Below are 15,717 nucleotides of genomic sequence, written 5' to 3'. Positions count from 1 at the left end.
TTTAGAGTCAAGCAACATGAAAGTAAAATGAATCAGAATGGGGGAAACTAAAGGTGGAGATTACATCGCTGGACTTTGTTTTCTCTCACTGAACTGTCTCCATGTCACATTTACTCAAACCAATTACATTTTTGAATAGTATTATTATCAGTTGTTGTTTATGTTTGTAATGTTAAGAGAGACTGTAATTGTAACATACTGGAACGAAAAAACAATATTCCACTTTTGTTTTAGTGCAATATTTTCTTGGAAATGTCAGAGATATATAAATTAAAAATGTTTCAATTACAGAAGAAGAAGAGATATTTTTCACCATACGCAGATCATTAAATAACAGATATGTTTGATTTCTATCTATATAAGTGTAAAAATGACCAAAAAAAATCATTTCCAAATCTGAAATTTTCCCATTTTTAGCTACATGATAAAATCTTGGTAATGAGATGCCAGCACATGTTATATTATTTACTGGATTAATTAAACATTTGCAGATTGTTTTTTAGTAATAAATTATTAGATAGTGACAAAGTACATTTTAGCACATTAAAAAACAAAAAATAGTTTTTGTTTAAAAGCAATACATTTACAATTAAATATTGTACAACAGTCAGTTATTTAAATCAAAATTTATTATTAAATAATTGGAAAATATCAATTTTTTAAACAGATAATAGTATAGCAAATTGTTATTTTAAAAAATTGGAAAATGTTTAGTTTTTAATTTTTTTGTTTATATATATATATATATATATATATATATATATATATATATATATATATATATATATACATTTTCCTATTTTTTTTACTGTAGATACATTTTTAAACAACACAATTTTTTCCCACTGTAAGCATACAATCAAAAAATAGCAAATGTCCATATTTGTTACAAATGTACCAATAAAATAAAAATTTTAATTAGAATATTAATATCAGAAAACTCTTTTTTTGTTTATTTTTTAATGTTGATTAACAGAAAATTTCAATTTTGTTTTATTGTTTTTAAATTATGGAACAAACTCCAGATAATGAGCTGCCAGCACATTTTACAGATTTACATGACAGTTGTGTTTTTTTTTTAAAATAATACCGTTATAACAGAAAAATGTTCTTAGATGGATAGATACACCATTAAATATTATCAAATGCTGTTTTGTTAGATAGTAGGTTTGCCATTAAATTGCAGAAAATGTTCTGTGTGAGACAAAGCCGGTCTAATGGACCCTCAGTACGTATTTATCCATTTCTGTGAGTGCAGAGGAGAGAAACCAGAAAATATTCAAATTTAAGAAGCTGCAGTCAGAGAATATAGACGTGTTTTCCCCTGATGAATCTGAATCAATATGAAAATTGGCAAATAATCCATCATCGCATTTCCAGATAGTTTCTATATTTTTAGATAGCTGATATTTAGTGAAAAATGTTTGTATGTTTTGTCCGTTTGTTTGTTTGTTGTTTGTGTCTTTGACCAGCAGGGGTCAGCAGCTGTCAGAGCGGTGACGTCAGTCCCGTCAGTACCGGTCACATGACCACCGCGGAAGTCAACAAATCAGACAGCGAGATGCGACAACAAGAAGCACTTTACTTGAAGGAACTTCCCTCTTTTTCCGCTTTTTTTTGTAAGTTTAGTATGTTTTAAAACACCGATTATTTAAATGAAACCTCCTGTTTTTCACAAATCGACCCGGAGACGAACTCTGAGCAGAAATTTATCAGGTCAGTTGAGTAAAAAAGTCTGAAAATGCGGATCGATTCTCTTCTGTCAAGAATTAACGTGGTGCTGGTGATGGCCTACGGCAGTCTGGTGAGTCTCAGTCTGACTTTACTGTCAGCTATTACATGTTTAAGCTCTTTAAACGCAACTATCAGATGTTTAAGAGCTGCTAAGTTAATGTCAACATAGTAATTCCACATTAACTTCTCATTTATAGTGATTTTTTATTTGACTAACAGGTTTCTTCAGGCTGGAAACGACATAAATAAGTTGTAAAAGCCAGTAAGACATTGTGTTAGTGATGTTAATGATGAATGTTTAACTATTTCTATGTTTTTTTTGTCCAATGTTACTCTCAGTAATCAGTATTAAAGTCTTTATTTTCCTCCATATCAGTCCACCAGTAGTTCTAGTGTCTAACAGTGCTCACATTCATCAGGATGCTCTTGGTGCTGATCCTTGGATTCTTCTTGTCCTCTACCATTCTTCCAGTGCAGGGCTCACATCTGTCTTCCTAGCAGCCCTTTGACATGTTTCACAGTGTGGAGCTGCTGGGACTTTCTTCATCACATTTCAAACTGTGGACACTGGACCTTGAAAACACCTGGATATGACTTTATAGAGTTTAAATGTCTTGTGAGCAGCAACAATGTGCAACCTCACTAAGCTCTAAGCTAGTCAGACTAGTTACTGATTAGAGAACTACTGCACGAGCAGTTTTCAGTTTATAGTGGATTAGAACGCTCTTGAACATGGTAGAAATTACCAGGAGTATTTGGAATGGTATAGAAGCTGCATTTTCTCAAAAAACTGCAACAATTGAATTTAATTTTGGCACGCCTTTTCAATAAAAATACAAAAAAAATCCCCAAATATTAAATAATAATCATGATTAGTAACTCTGACACTGTGTCTTACAGTCTTTTGTTACTTGTTTATATCTTTTTCAGCCACAAGAAACCCTTTGAGAAAAAAAGAAAGTCCCTATGAATCAAAAATTGTTTCATAATACGGGATAAACTGTATTTAACTTACATTATTTTAAAAAAATGATTCTGTGGGATGCTGTAGCCCTTCACTTCTGGCTTCAGCTGTATCATTTATATTCTGTCTGCGCTGTGAGCAAATTGAATTCATTAGTTTATTTCAAACCTTATCATCATTTAGTCCAGATTTCACATTCACAGTGAAAGATTTTTCTAACTCTTCACTTTCTTCCAGGTCTTTGTTTTGCTTTTTATCTTCGTCAAAAGACAAATTATGCGACTTGCCATGAAATCTCGTAGAGGACCTCATGTTCCTCTCGGCCACAACGCACCGAAGGTAAAACACACCAGAAGTTTGATTCTGTTCTATTTAGGTGTCTTTTTTTTACAGCTTGTTGTTTTTTTCTTGTGTTTCTGCTGCAGGAGCGGAGACAAGAAATTGAAGCCAAACTGTGCCTCGTCCAGAAAATCCACTTTGAGCCTCGTCTGCTGTCGCCAGACGATGACCGGCTGAATCAGAGAGAGCAGTCAGGTTAGAGGAACACGCACGCACGCACGCACGCACGCACGCACGCACGCACGCACGCACGCACGCACGCACGCACACACACACACACACACACATTTACACAACACTCCTGAACAGTCTGTGTTTGTGTTGCAGGTTCCTACGACTACCTGTACAGGATGAAAGCACTTGATGCCATCAGGGACACAGGTGAGCTTATTTTTGTCTCTGTTGCCGTGACAACACACGTCGCTGTTACCTCAACATCTCCACTTCGTGTCTTCAGACTTTCCTTTCCGTGAGCTGGGAGGAACGTCCACGGCTGTGACAGGAAAACGGTTTCGTACGTGGCTTCTGCAGCTCCGAAACTCCCACTGCATGTTCAGAGACAAGCAGAGGTCTGTGATCGACACGGTGCTGGACGGGTACAATAAAGCTCGACACGGGGCCGAGGTCAGTGGTTTCTATGTGTGTTTTTCACTGGCACTAATTCAATACTCTCATATATGTTATCATTAAACATATTAAAATGACAGCCGGGTTTTTACATCTCAAGTCATCAGGTTCCTTCTGCTCAACCATCTCTGATTTTCTTGAAACATTTTTATCATAAACTGTAGATATTTAAAATGACACCTGTAAAATTTTAGATTGATTAATTCAAATACTGCATTCTCTGTCATTAATTTAAACAGCTGCCTTCTGAAGGATCTATTCATGTCTAATTTCACTTCTCCAGCCACAGATTATAACCCACAGCCGCTGAGATAGAAAACCTGTTAGAGCAAGTACACAACATCTGTCTCCCAAAAGGCAAAGCTAAATTTATTCAGGCAAATTCTGATTTTTGGTCTAGTTGAAATTTGATATGTATTTGTAAAAAGCCAAATTAAATTGAGCTTGATTCAGCAGTAAAAGAGGAAAACTTAACTTGATGAATTTAGCACAACAACAGCACACAACTGTAACCGACCTACGGCGTTTCCTGGTTACGTCGCAATCTCCTATAAAGTCTGGATCATTTATTCCGACGTACGGCATTTGCAATGTTAAAACGAGAACTAGTTGACCAACGGAGCGAACGAATACATTGTCACAAGGCGCTATACAAGGAACATGGCTTTGTTTACATTCGCTGGTTGTATGCCACATATGTGACATGTGCGAGTTCCGACTTACAATGAAAATCGAGTTACGTCGCGCCGTAGGAACGGAATTCCGACGTAAGACGAGGACCTCCTGTATACAGTTCTTAAAATTTGCTTTTTACGTTATAATCCAACCTGCAGATGCATCAACATGTACAGTTGTGAACTAAAGTTTTCATACACTTGTAAATACCATGTACAGCTGAAGACAAAATTATTAGCCCCCCTATGAATTTTTTTTTTTTTTTCAAAAAAATCCAAAGTGCTGTTTAGCAGATCAAGGAATTTTTAACACAGCTTTTCCAAACGTCCGAGTTTTTGTTTTGGATGCTTTCATTATTTCACTTTGCACACAGAAACAAATTATTGAACAAAAAGCAGAAGCTACCAGGATCAGAATTATTAGCCCCCTTGATGCTCATCCTTGATGATTAGTCAGTTGTGTATCCTTTTTGCTGGACAGCAGCTTGCAGTCGTTTGCAGTGTTGTGAAAAAGATTCATGTGTTTCAGTGAATCAATCTTAGAAAATTCTGAGTTATAGGAGTCATTGAAAACTCAAGAGTGACATGATATATATGGTCTTTACAGGTGTATTTAACCCTCCTGTCATCCTGCAGGTCAAAATTGACCCATTTTAAAGGGTGAAAATGTGGAAAAGAAAAATCTTTTCACGGTGAAACTTCTGATGTCCACATTTTCAACATTTTTGGGAAATCTTTGAACATTTTTTTGGTGGGAAAAAACAATGTTAAAAATGTTTCTTAAGAACATTCACAAAAAAAAAATCAATCCAAATCCAGCAAATTTCACTGGATTTTGGTTGATTTTTTGTGAATGTTCTTAAAGAAAATATTAGAAGTTTTACTGATATATATGTGATCACTTTAGATATTTTTAGGATTTTTTTGGAAGGTTTTCACTCATTTTTTGAAAATATTTACAAGAATTTTTTTTTTTTTTTTTACCAAATTTGGGGGATTTAAAAAAAAAAAAAAGCTTTTAAGGGAAACTTTTAAGGAATTATTGGAATTTTCTTCCTGAAGGTTGCAAATTTTCAGAAATTTTTTGGGATTTTTTTCAGACAAGGAAACAGTATTTTTTGGTGCCCATAAATGAGGACACCAGGAGGGTTAAACTTGAGTTCATGTCTGTATATACAGTCCTTAATATTTGTTTTTACCATATAACCCAGCCTTTAGATTCATGATCCTGTGCCTCCTCTCTTTTCAAAGGAACATGAGGAAAGTTAAGTGTGAGTGTCTTTACTGTTGGTGTTTCTTCATCTCCTGTTTTTATCTTAAGGCCTTTGGTGAAGCAGAATATGTGAAATACCAGGAAGCTCTAACCGAACTGGCCTCTATGTGAGTAAACAAAATCTTTCCTCTCGCTGCTTTTCTTTTTAAGCTAATCCCGATGTGGAATGTTAATTATGCAGCGGGAACAATCCGTTTATCCCTGCGTTGTTTCAGTGTGAAGTCTCACGGTGGTGGAGGCGGCGGCACTCCGAGCCAACGCCATCAATCTGCAGCCAAAGACTTGACGATCAGCTCCGAGCCTGCAGGAACCTCCCCTTCCTCCCCCACCCAGACCACCTACCTCACCTCTTCAATGCAGCATCGCAGCAAGAGGCCCAGACACTTCCTGGAGCTGAAGAGCTTCAAGGACAACTACAACACGCTGGACAGCACGCTGTAAAAACGCCCAGTCAAAGGAAAGGTCAAGGACTAGGTAGTACTGCCAGTTATTCCAGTGCCTACAGGTGAGTTTTGTGTGGAAAGACAAACAAACTGCCTTGAAGTACTAACGCCTGGTTCAGGGTAGAGCTGCACAGGTTAATCGATTAGTTGTCAAGCGTTTAATGATCATGCTGGAGAGATAAAAGTCCAAATTCACTGATTTCAGGTCTTTAAAGTGGACAAAACGAGACATTTGACAGCTTAGGACTTCTAAAGCCAAACAACTAATCGATTAATCAAGAAATATATCAAATAATTAATGAAAATAATTGTCCTAGTTTACAGTATCATGCATATCAGACTACTGGTACCTAAGTGTAGCTTACTTACTGTATTACTGCATGTTTAAGTGCTATATTCAGGTATTAAAATGGCTATAATGAGGAAGGAGGGTTGATTAGACCAAAACAAAACTGGAGCTTCGAGGCTATGCAGCAGCAGAAGACAATCAGTATTTATTGCACAATGCAAAAGCCTATGCAAGACGTATTAAATGAGCTAACTGTATGTAAATGCTAAGCTAACTGTAGCGTCATACTGAGAACAACACACTGTTTACTTCAGTTAATGTGCTGTACATCTTAGCTGCTTTTTTTTTTTTTTTTTGCTGCAAAATGTTTATTATTAAAGCCTTAAACTTTTTGTGTTACGGAAGCCATATTTGTTTTCAGAAACTGTGATCATGAAGTGTTTTTTTTAAAAAAGGATTTTATCTCAGTGCAATGTGACTTTAACAGTATTTTTAGTGCATTAATGTATTCTGAATGTGAGGTGTTGCATCAGGGTAAGTGTCTTTTCTGTGGTGCCTTCTGTACAAGTTACCATCCAAATACAAGTGTGACGTGCAGACCAAGTGTTGTGGAGTTTTCTTATCAGATTAGTATGAATGTTTTGTGAATGTTGTCCAGCAGAGGGAGCTCCTTTCATAGAAAAGTCAGGTCAAATCATCAACAATCTCATCTAAAACAACAGTGTTTTCCTGTTGAGACTGGGATTATAAATTGACCTAATAAGTCAAATATTAAGGTTAGGAAAAACGAATTACCAGGACTAATTTAAAATGTACCTGACTAATTCAAGGTAAATATTGAGTTCAATGTCTTACAGTTTGTATGTAGAATACTAATTTTACTGACTAATTTTTCTAGTAAAGTTAAGAACGGTCCGTGTATTTTTCTGGCAATTGGATTTTCCGTTCTGAAACGGGTATTGAAAAACAACGAGTGGTTATTTGATTTTCGTTTTAAACTACAAAAATTAAAATTGAAATACAAGGCGTTTTTCCTTTTAGTGATCAAAAGGGGATATACGAATTTTTAAAAATGCTTTGATTTTCATTTTATATTTAGAATAACAAGAAAATAAAATCAGTAAGAGAGAAACGAAAAAAGGTCCGTTTTTTCGTTTTCTGAGACCGGAAGTGGTCATCAGCAAGTGTGGAGCCAAACGGCATAGACTGTATATAGATATATATTTTTTCCTGTTAGTTTTCATGGTCAAAATGAGAGATCGGGTGGTCGATCTTAAAATAAATCAAAATTGAATTTTTCTAGCGCGTTAAAGTTTTGCGAAGCCAGGGGGCGGGGCTACTTGATTGACAGTCCGGTCTGGAATGATTGACAGGTCCTATGGAGGAAGCAGCAGAGACTCTGCTCTCATTGTTTGGATTATTTCTGATATAATAACTGTTGGTTTATTTATCGGTGGAGCAGCACAACATTTTCCACAGACAGTTTTCCTGCCCCTTGGCTTGTTTTAACCAGTTTTCTACCTTCGGCTGATTCTACCAGCAGACACTGAAAGGACTCTAATAGTTCGGTGAGTAAATGTTTATTTTCATATCTGTGCCGCTTTTAATGCACTTTATATGCAGCTTTGGTGTCAGATATAATGTGTGCCATGCACTCCAAATGTTGGTGGAGTTTATTTCAGTGTGTGTTGACCAGAGAAGAGAGTTAGCATCTGGTAAATATTAGTGTTAATGTTAGCAGTGCTAACCGAGCTAGCTGCTCAGTCGTTGCCTGATTAAAGCTAGCGTAGCATTAAGCTAACGATGTTTGTGTTGAGTTTCATGTAAACAGCTGAAGTGTGTTGTGTTACTGTAATGTGGTACATTTAGTTAATAAAATTGTCAGTGGAGATGCTGGTTCACATTAATGTAACGTTTAGAAAACCTAAATGTGATTAAAACAGTAAGGTTAAGGTTCTGTGTTGTCAGTAGTCCTGAATATCTGCTGAGTCTCGTTGGTTAATGACTGATTCACATATTGTAGTAGTATCTTCACTTTTGGAGGCTAACGTTGTTAGCAGCTGCAGGTAAACAGCAGAAGCCGTAAATGTGGGCGGGACAGAGAGTCCTCGGCTGTCAGTCAGTCTGACCAATCACTGCTCTCCGGCTCTCAGTCAGTCTGACCAATACATAGATCTTCATATCTCTGGTAGCTGCAGCTCCCAGTGAACAGGAGGATTTTATTAGTGGAAGTGAGACACAGTCACACAAACATTAGAGCTCACACTGAAACGGAGTTACAGCTCTGTGTCTTGTAGATTTATTTTCAAAGCTGCATGTGTGACGGTAATAACCCGTGCCAGAGCAGACCTCATTAGCACTTCCGCTAGGTCGGCTAACCTTTCCGGTCACTCCAGGAATGCTGCTGTCGGTAATTTAGCCAGAATATGGATTCATTTTTCGTTTGGGCTTGACAAAGACGAGAACAAAAATATTCAGAGCAAGTGGAGCAGCTAGCTAATGCTTATTAAAGTTTGATTTACATTTTCAAAATCACATTTTTTAAATCACGTAATTTTTCCATAAAACAAAACACGGCTTTTATTTTGAAAGCGATTTCTGGAAACGTTTATCCGTAATTCCACTGACTTGACTGAACGTGGGCTGCAGTTCCCGTTATTTAAACATCAATATGATGTATAAATGCAGATGGACTTCATATATTTCACTATGCAGATATTTTTATTGATGTCCAGTACATTTTATAGACATAAACATATTTGATACAAATATTAGAAATGGATCTCCGTTTCCCCATAATTTAGTTAATGCAATTAAATGTTCATCAGTGATTAATCTTTTTGTCTTTTACTTTGCATCTATATTTTTTTTAAAATGTAGGTCATTTTAAGGTAAGGCATTAAAGGATGCTTTTCTTAGGTAAATGAATTCAAGGTTTAATTGACTGAAATCTTTCAGTCAATGTTGTGTTTCTTTCAATTTGAAATATCTCGATTTAATTAATACAGCTCAGAAAGTTACAGTTTTATATTATTAAGAATTCTTATTCAGTTTAACACTAGATGACAGTTCACTGAGTATTTCAGAGGCAGTTTTTTCTTTTCAATTATCTGTATTTACAGTGATATTATTAAAATATAATGCAATGAAACACCAGCAATGTAAGAAACGACCAAATATACAAAGGAAGTGCAGCTACATTAATATAAAAAAAAAGATCTATCAGAACATGGTTAAAGTGCAGCTCAAGTTCAGTTAGTGAAACTACGGATAAGCAACGTTTCCTTTTACTTCCAGAAAAATAAAAGCCTCATATTTGCGATTTATTAAAAAAAATCACTAAAAGCAACACTTCCACCAAGTTTGTTTTAGTTTGTTGGTATTTATCAGTGGAGCAGCAGCACATTTTCCACAGACAGTTTTACTGTCCGTTGTCCTGTTTTAATCAGTTTTCAGTTCATTAATTCAGTCCTTCGGCTGATTGGACCGACAGACACTTGAAGGACTCCGACAGCTGGTCGGTAATAAACGATAATTTACTGATCGGTGCCGGTTTTAATGAACTTTATGTTCAACTTCAGAGTCAGTTATAATGTGAGCAGTGAACCCCAGGAGTTGGTGGAGTTTATTTGTGTGTGTTGACCAGAGAAGAGAGTTAGCATCCAGTGAATATTAGCTTTAATGTGAATTAGCGATGCTAACCGAGCTAGCTGACTAGTCCTGATTAGCAACTAAATGTAGCATCAAGCTAACAATCTTTGTGTTGTTTCCTGTCAGCAGCTGAAGTGTGTTTTCCTGTAATGTGGTTCATTAAGTTCATAAGACTGTGGCTGGTTGATGTTAATGTAACGTTCAGTAAACTTAAATGTGATTAAAACAGTAACGTTAATGTTCTAGTTGTCAGTAATCAGCTTTAATTTGACACTAAAACAGACTCTGATAGTTTTAAATGACATCAGTTTCATTAATTTGTTGAAAATTGTCTCATTTGTTGTGATGTTGCTGCTGATTCATTAAAACCAGATGATCCGTGTTGAAGACAGGTTTAGTTCTAGTATCAGAAGTACAAGAAGGAAAATGGAAGTTTAGTTCTGCTACGTCAAAGATTTCAGGAATAAAATAACTAAATGAGTCTTTGTGCCTCAAACTTTATTTTACAATAATGAAATAATGAAACAGTCACAGATAATAAAAATATAAATAGCAGAGAAAACCTGAGAGAATAATTTCCTGAAAAGTCTGTGAAGGAAAAGCAGCTTTTTATCCTGAAAGATCAGAATCAGCTCCAACATCTGCATCTGACAGCATCAAGTCAACCAGAAAGAAAAGAAAAAAGAAAATGACTTCTTTCTGATCACATCTATTCTGCTGCTCACAGGCTGCTGCTGCTCACATTCTTCACATTTATAGTCCACTTTTAAAAGTTCAGCAGACAGGTGCTCTGCTTTGGAGTGTGACGATGTCATCAGTGATGTGGAGAGTGAAGTTTCTGTTTCATCCACAGCATGCTTTAGGGCAGCCAGGTCGGACTTGATGTTTGAAATACTGACGGACAGCTCAGATTTAACTGTCTGTAGTTCTGTTTTGATGGATGTTAAACTTTCACTCAAAGCCACCAGGAGCTGGGTCTTTAAAATAACCGCCGTCTCGTTACAGAGTGAAAGTAGCAGTTCCTCCTGAAGGTCAGAGATTGCAGCATCTGAGGGCCTCTTCAAAAGAAGATGTAGTTGATGAAGGCGTTTTGCAGCAGGACCAGAAAGACCACGACCAAGCAGCCTTGAGATCTTAGGCAGCATCTCCCTCAGGTGGGTATCAACGGTGTTCACGGTCAGGTCTGTGGTAATCCTGTCAAAAAACAAAACAGAAAAAAGTCTAGATTATAAATCAACATGTAACCAAAGTACTCGGTGTATAACGCCATAGTATAGGATGTAGTTCAGAAAACGTCAAAGTATAGTATGCTTTACTCAAGAATAACATAGTATGGCCTGTAGTTCATAGTACAGCATGTCGGCAAAAAAAAACCCATAGATTATTATTTGGTTCAAGAAGCGCAAAATGATAGGATGTTGCCTAAAATTGTCATGTATGATATGTGGTTCAAAAAATGTCATAGTGCAGTATATTGTCAAAATAGTATGTAATTGAAGAAAACGTCAGAGTATAATATGTTGTCTAAAGATGCCATAGAATAATATTGCATTGCACAAGTAAAAGTATAGTAATTTTTAAAACTGTTCAAATTCTTATAATATGTTGCTATACAACGACAACAAAAAAACTAAAGCAAAAAAAAGTCACAGTAATATGTCAATTAAAAAAGCCTATAGTATAGCGTGTCGCCCAACAAATATCATAGTATAGCATGTTGCTCTAAAAATGTCATAGTATAGCCTTTGGTCCAAAAAAATGTCATAGTATAGCATGTCGCTCTAAAAACTTCATAGCATAGCATGTCGCTCTATAAACGTCATAGAAAAGCCTTTAGTCCACAAAACGTTGTTATGTCCCGGCTGTCTGAAGTAGGTGAGGAGCAACACAAAAACAGTCCAAACACTGGTTTCCAGAGGGTTAGACGAGTATTTATTTGAAAGAGTAAGTTTACAACAACACAACATGTGAGGGGGTTAAAAACAAATGGGTGTTAGTAAAATAAAAATAAATAAACAGAACTAAAAGTGAACTTCACGTTGACATTGATGGACATTCCAACCAGGAACAAAGTAAAAGATAATCAATAGGAAAAAAACTCTTCCTGTTCACCTCTTAAAACCCAAAAACACACCGCAGTAGCATCCTAAACTAAAACTACCAATGGGTTCCCTGTTTTCCTTTGTGAACAATTCAAAGGTCCCTCTCTATCTCCCCACACATCCACCAACCACTGGAACACATCTCCAAAGTTCTGCTGGTCCAGCTCAGCTTCCCCTCAGAAGAAGTGGTGCCACCTGCCAGATGAAGGAGCCTTTTGAGAGGCAGCTGGCATCGTGATTGGACTGTACTTTGGTGTGTTCCAATCCAGCTTCAGCTCCAGAGACGGCAGGCGGGACGAGTCAACGGAGGCCTGGTGGATGAAGGCCTGCAGCTGAGTACAATCCAGAAAACAACAGAGGAGGAGTGCAGCGGCCAGAACAACCAGAGTAGCATCGTATGTCTCTTAGAAAACATCATAGTATAGCCTTTGGTATGAAAAAACGCCATCATATACATCGTATATTGTACAAATAACAAGTCAAAGGAAAGAGACATACATTGTAGAACTGTAATAATTGTGGGCTGACTGATTATCAGTATTTTATTTTTTACTGATTTATAGTAATAAATACATTTAAAATTGGCGCTACTTTGGCTCTCAACCTTTATCTACCTGTGGTCGCTCTGTCTTCTGGAGTGATTTGATTGGTTATACGTCACGAATGAAAGTCCTTTAACTTAACATCTGTAAACAAAACAAAAACGTATCAACAACGTTTTCTGTTAGAGTTTGTGTTCTTCTAAGTTTAACTCCAAGATTTTAAATACTTTAATTTACTGCAAATGAATATCTACTCCAAATGTCTCACTAATAATCATTATCAGCCTTAAAAACCCACAAAACACCCCTCTATACTCGACCACACTTAGTACAGTCCGGTTCCCCATTCTATAAATCTGCTTGGAATCTTCCACTTCCTGTTTGTCAAAGTGGCCTTCTACCTGGACAGGTTTTGTTGGAGCTCATGCAACAAACATTTTGGGTAACTGCACTTTAGTATGGATGGATGACACTGAATTAGAGTCTGTTTTAATGAGACTGAGTTAAGATGTGTAGCTCTGTCATTAAATAGGAAATTATTTCCCAGAATTCACAGAGAAAAGTCTGAAATGTTTGCTAGGTTAGCGTCCCACATGTACTTTGGCTCAGCTAAAGCTAACTCTCTCCAACTTCTGGATCTCTTGAGTTGCTTGTTGTTAAAATATCTTGCTAGAGGTGCTGAAGCTCCGAAAGTCTGAGATGTTTGTTCAAAATAAGCTCATTCTCAAGTCTTATCTGAACTGTCCTCCTTTGTTTTAACTTTCCCTAAACTTAGGAGTTAATGACAGAGCAGCACATCCAGACTCAGTCTCATTTATGTAGAGATTAAACTTCAGTGTCATTCATTGATGTTAAAGTGCAGTTTTTCAAATGTTTGTTGCACATGCTCCCGACCAAACCAGTCCAGGTGAAAGACGATGTGAAGAGAAAGCTCCAGAGGATGAATATCACACATTTACGTTGGAAATAAATGTCCTTCAATTTGACATTGTCATGCAAAAGTTGGATTTGCCTTTAATGATGTTCAAATCTTTGTTGAGTGTTTTGTTGATGTTGGTTTCTAAATGTTTTCTGACACTCGGCCCCAAAGATTAAAACCTTGTCTGGCTCACAAGCTGCAGCAATTCACACATTATCAACTATCTTTCTGACTAAACTAAGATAAAAATTGAAAAACTGCCTGATTCCTGCATCATGAATGTAAATCTTTTTGGTTTTTATGACAGTAAACTGAATATATTTGGGTTTGACATTTTATAAACCAAAAGAAGAAATGAATTACTGGAGAAAACAATCAACAGATTAATGGACAAGAAAATGTGTTTTCCAACATATATGGCTGAATTACTCCAACATTACAGGATATATATAATTTTAATTCAATTTTATTTATATAACGCCAATTGCAGGTCAAATTGTCTCACGACGCTTTATTTATATTTTTTTTGTCATATTTGAAATATGACAAAGTAAGAAATTTAAACCTCTTGACTAATCCAATTTATTATTTGGTTTTTAAGAGACTAATCAACAATTAAAATAACTTTGGTGGTGGATTCCATTAAAGTCCTAATAAATGATAATAAAGTGTGATACTAAAGGTTTGTGGTGCTAAAAATCTGAAAGTAAAGATATCAAGTCAAACATCTGGATGGAGGTTGATAAAAGTTGACCTTTCATTTCTCTGGAGTCGACTCCATGGATTTTATGGATGGTGGTTAAAGACCTGCTCTTCTAGTGGTCTTCCTTCTAGTCGCTGTAAAACGTCACTCCATCCTGGCCGACTTCAACACCTCTTCATGACTTGTTCTGCCTCGGACCTGGTGGAAACTCAAGAATCTCGGGAAAACCAGTCGAGACTGGAAGAACTCGTGGAGACTCGAAGAACTCGTCGGGCGGGGGAAGGTGTGGTGGGCGGTGGGGGAGTAGAGGGGGGAAGGCCACCACCCACCACCCCACCTACTCTCCGCCCTGACTCCACCCAGACTCCGCCTTGGCTCTGCCCATGTGGTCACACAGGAACGACGATGCCAAAGGGACGACGAAATTATATTTTTTTAACTGATCTGTAGCTCAGTGAGTTAAGGGTTTGCCTATGGAGCTGCAGGTCGCTGGTTCAAGACCAGACAGTTCTTAAACTTTTCTCAAAATCCTGACAAAGACAAAGAAAGAAAACTGCCAGTGGCGGGTCTTGAACCTGCGACCCTCCGCTTGGTAGTCCTCTTCTTATCCCCCTGAGCTACTCGCTCAGATACTAATTCTTCTTTTTTTTGCGCATTTATCATCTATTTTTTGTCATTTTCGAGTTTTTTTTTAACTCGAGTCTTGACTCGACCGTTTTTCTCAGGGGGTTGGACTTCAACCTTTGTGCTGGAGGGTGGAACCCTCAGTTCCAAGACTTTCCAAAGCCTCCACACCTCCCGAGTCCTCAGGACCTGAGCTTTCACACAGTGTGAGGGCTGAAATTTTCTAAGTCCCACAGTAGTTCTCTGTTAGATTGAACCTTCAGACAGTTCAAGGACTGATATCTTCTAAGTTCCTGAGTAATTCTCTGTTAGTTTGAACCTTCAGACAGTCTGAGGACTGAAATTTTCTTAGTTCCTGAGTAGTTCTCTGTTAGTTTGAACCTTTAGACAGTCTGAGGACTGAAGTTTTAAAAGTTTCTCAGTACTTCTCTGTTAGTTTGAACTTTCTGGTTAACAGAAGCCTTAAAACTTGTGACCATGAATCTTGATTTCACATTTAGACCATCCATCTGAGTTCTTCTCAGACCTTCACCTGTGGGTTTTTTAGAAATCCTCAACAAACTTTGATTCTTTTCACTGAACAGTAAAGTTTGTGGAGATCAGAAGGTAACATTAGTTTGATCCATGCCTTCAACTACTAGTAGACTTTATCCAGAAAGCAGTTTTCGTAAACAAGTTCTTAGTAAATCTGTCCACAATCAAACCAAGAACATAGAAAGAGGAAATGTTTGAAGAAACAACTTGATGTTTTCATTTCAGACTAGAAAACGCTTTTGGACCTTTATCTGTTTTTGCTCTTTTTGATCGTTTTATTCTCTTCTGTTTAATTAGAT

The 15,717-nt window shown here is 36.9% G+C and overlaps 1 protein-coding gene and 1 long non-coding RNA gene across 2 annotated transcripts; both read left to right on the top strand.

The window, feature by feature from the left end:
• Positions 1 to 1,535: 1,535 nt before the first annotated feature.
• c9h1orf43 (chromosome 9 C1orf43 homolog) lies at positions 1,536 to 6,940 on the top strand. Its single transcript, XM_023261854.3, has 7 exons — positions 1,536 to 1,804; positions 2,936 to 3,037; positions 3,124 to 3,232; positions 3,365 to 3,418; positions 3,495 to 3,661; positions 5,660 to 5,718; positions 5,827 to 6,940. Exons 1-7 carry the CDS (start codon positions 1,742 to 1,744, stop codon positions 6,050 to 6,052), a joined length of 780 nt encoding a protein of 259 aa, XP_023117622.1. The 5' UTR covers positions 1,536 to 1,741; the 3' UTR covers positions 6,053 to 6,940.
• A 442-nt stretch (positions 6,941 to 7,382) lies between these two features.
• On the top strand, positions 7,383 to 12,681 carry LOC129349588 (uncharacterized). Its single transcript, XR_008602648.1, has 3 exons — positions 7,383 to 7,911; positions 11,000 to 11,148; positions 12,194 to 12,681. It is a non-coding gene; the product is annotated as an uncharacterized LOC129349588 (long non-coding RNA).
• Positions 12,682 to 15,717: the final 3,036 nt, after the last annotated feature.

This window comes from Amphiprion ocellaris, chromosome 9 (genome assembly GCF_022539595.1).
Source record: "Amphiprion ocellaris isolate individual 3 ecotype Okinawa chromosome 9, ASM2253959v1, whole genome shotgun sequence".
NCBI classification, from domain to species: Eukaryota; Metazoa; Chordata; class Actinopteri; family Pomacentridae; genus Amphiprion; species Amphiprion ocellaris.
Note: the sequence above shows the minus strand (reverse complement) of the source record. Positions and strands in the feature narration are given on the sequence as shown.

Bases quoted from the DNA above. Each gene is read 5' to 3' on its own strand.
- c9h1orf43 (XM_023261854.3), top strand. From the start codon at position 1,742: ATGCGGATCGATTCTCTTCTGTCAAGAATTAACGTGGTGCTGGTGATG. The intron at 1,805-2,935 runs GTGAGTCTCAGT...ACTTTCTTCCAG, and splicing joins TGATGGCCTACGGCAGTCTG to GTCTTTGTTTTGCTTTTTAT. The intron at 3,419-3,494 runs GTGAGCTTATTT...TCGTGTCTTCAG, and splicing joins TGATGCCATCAGGGACACAG to ACTTTCCTTTCCGTGAGCTG.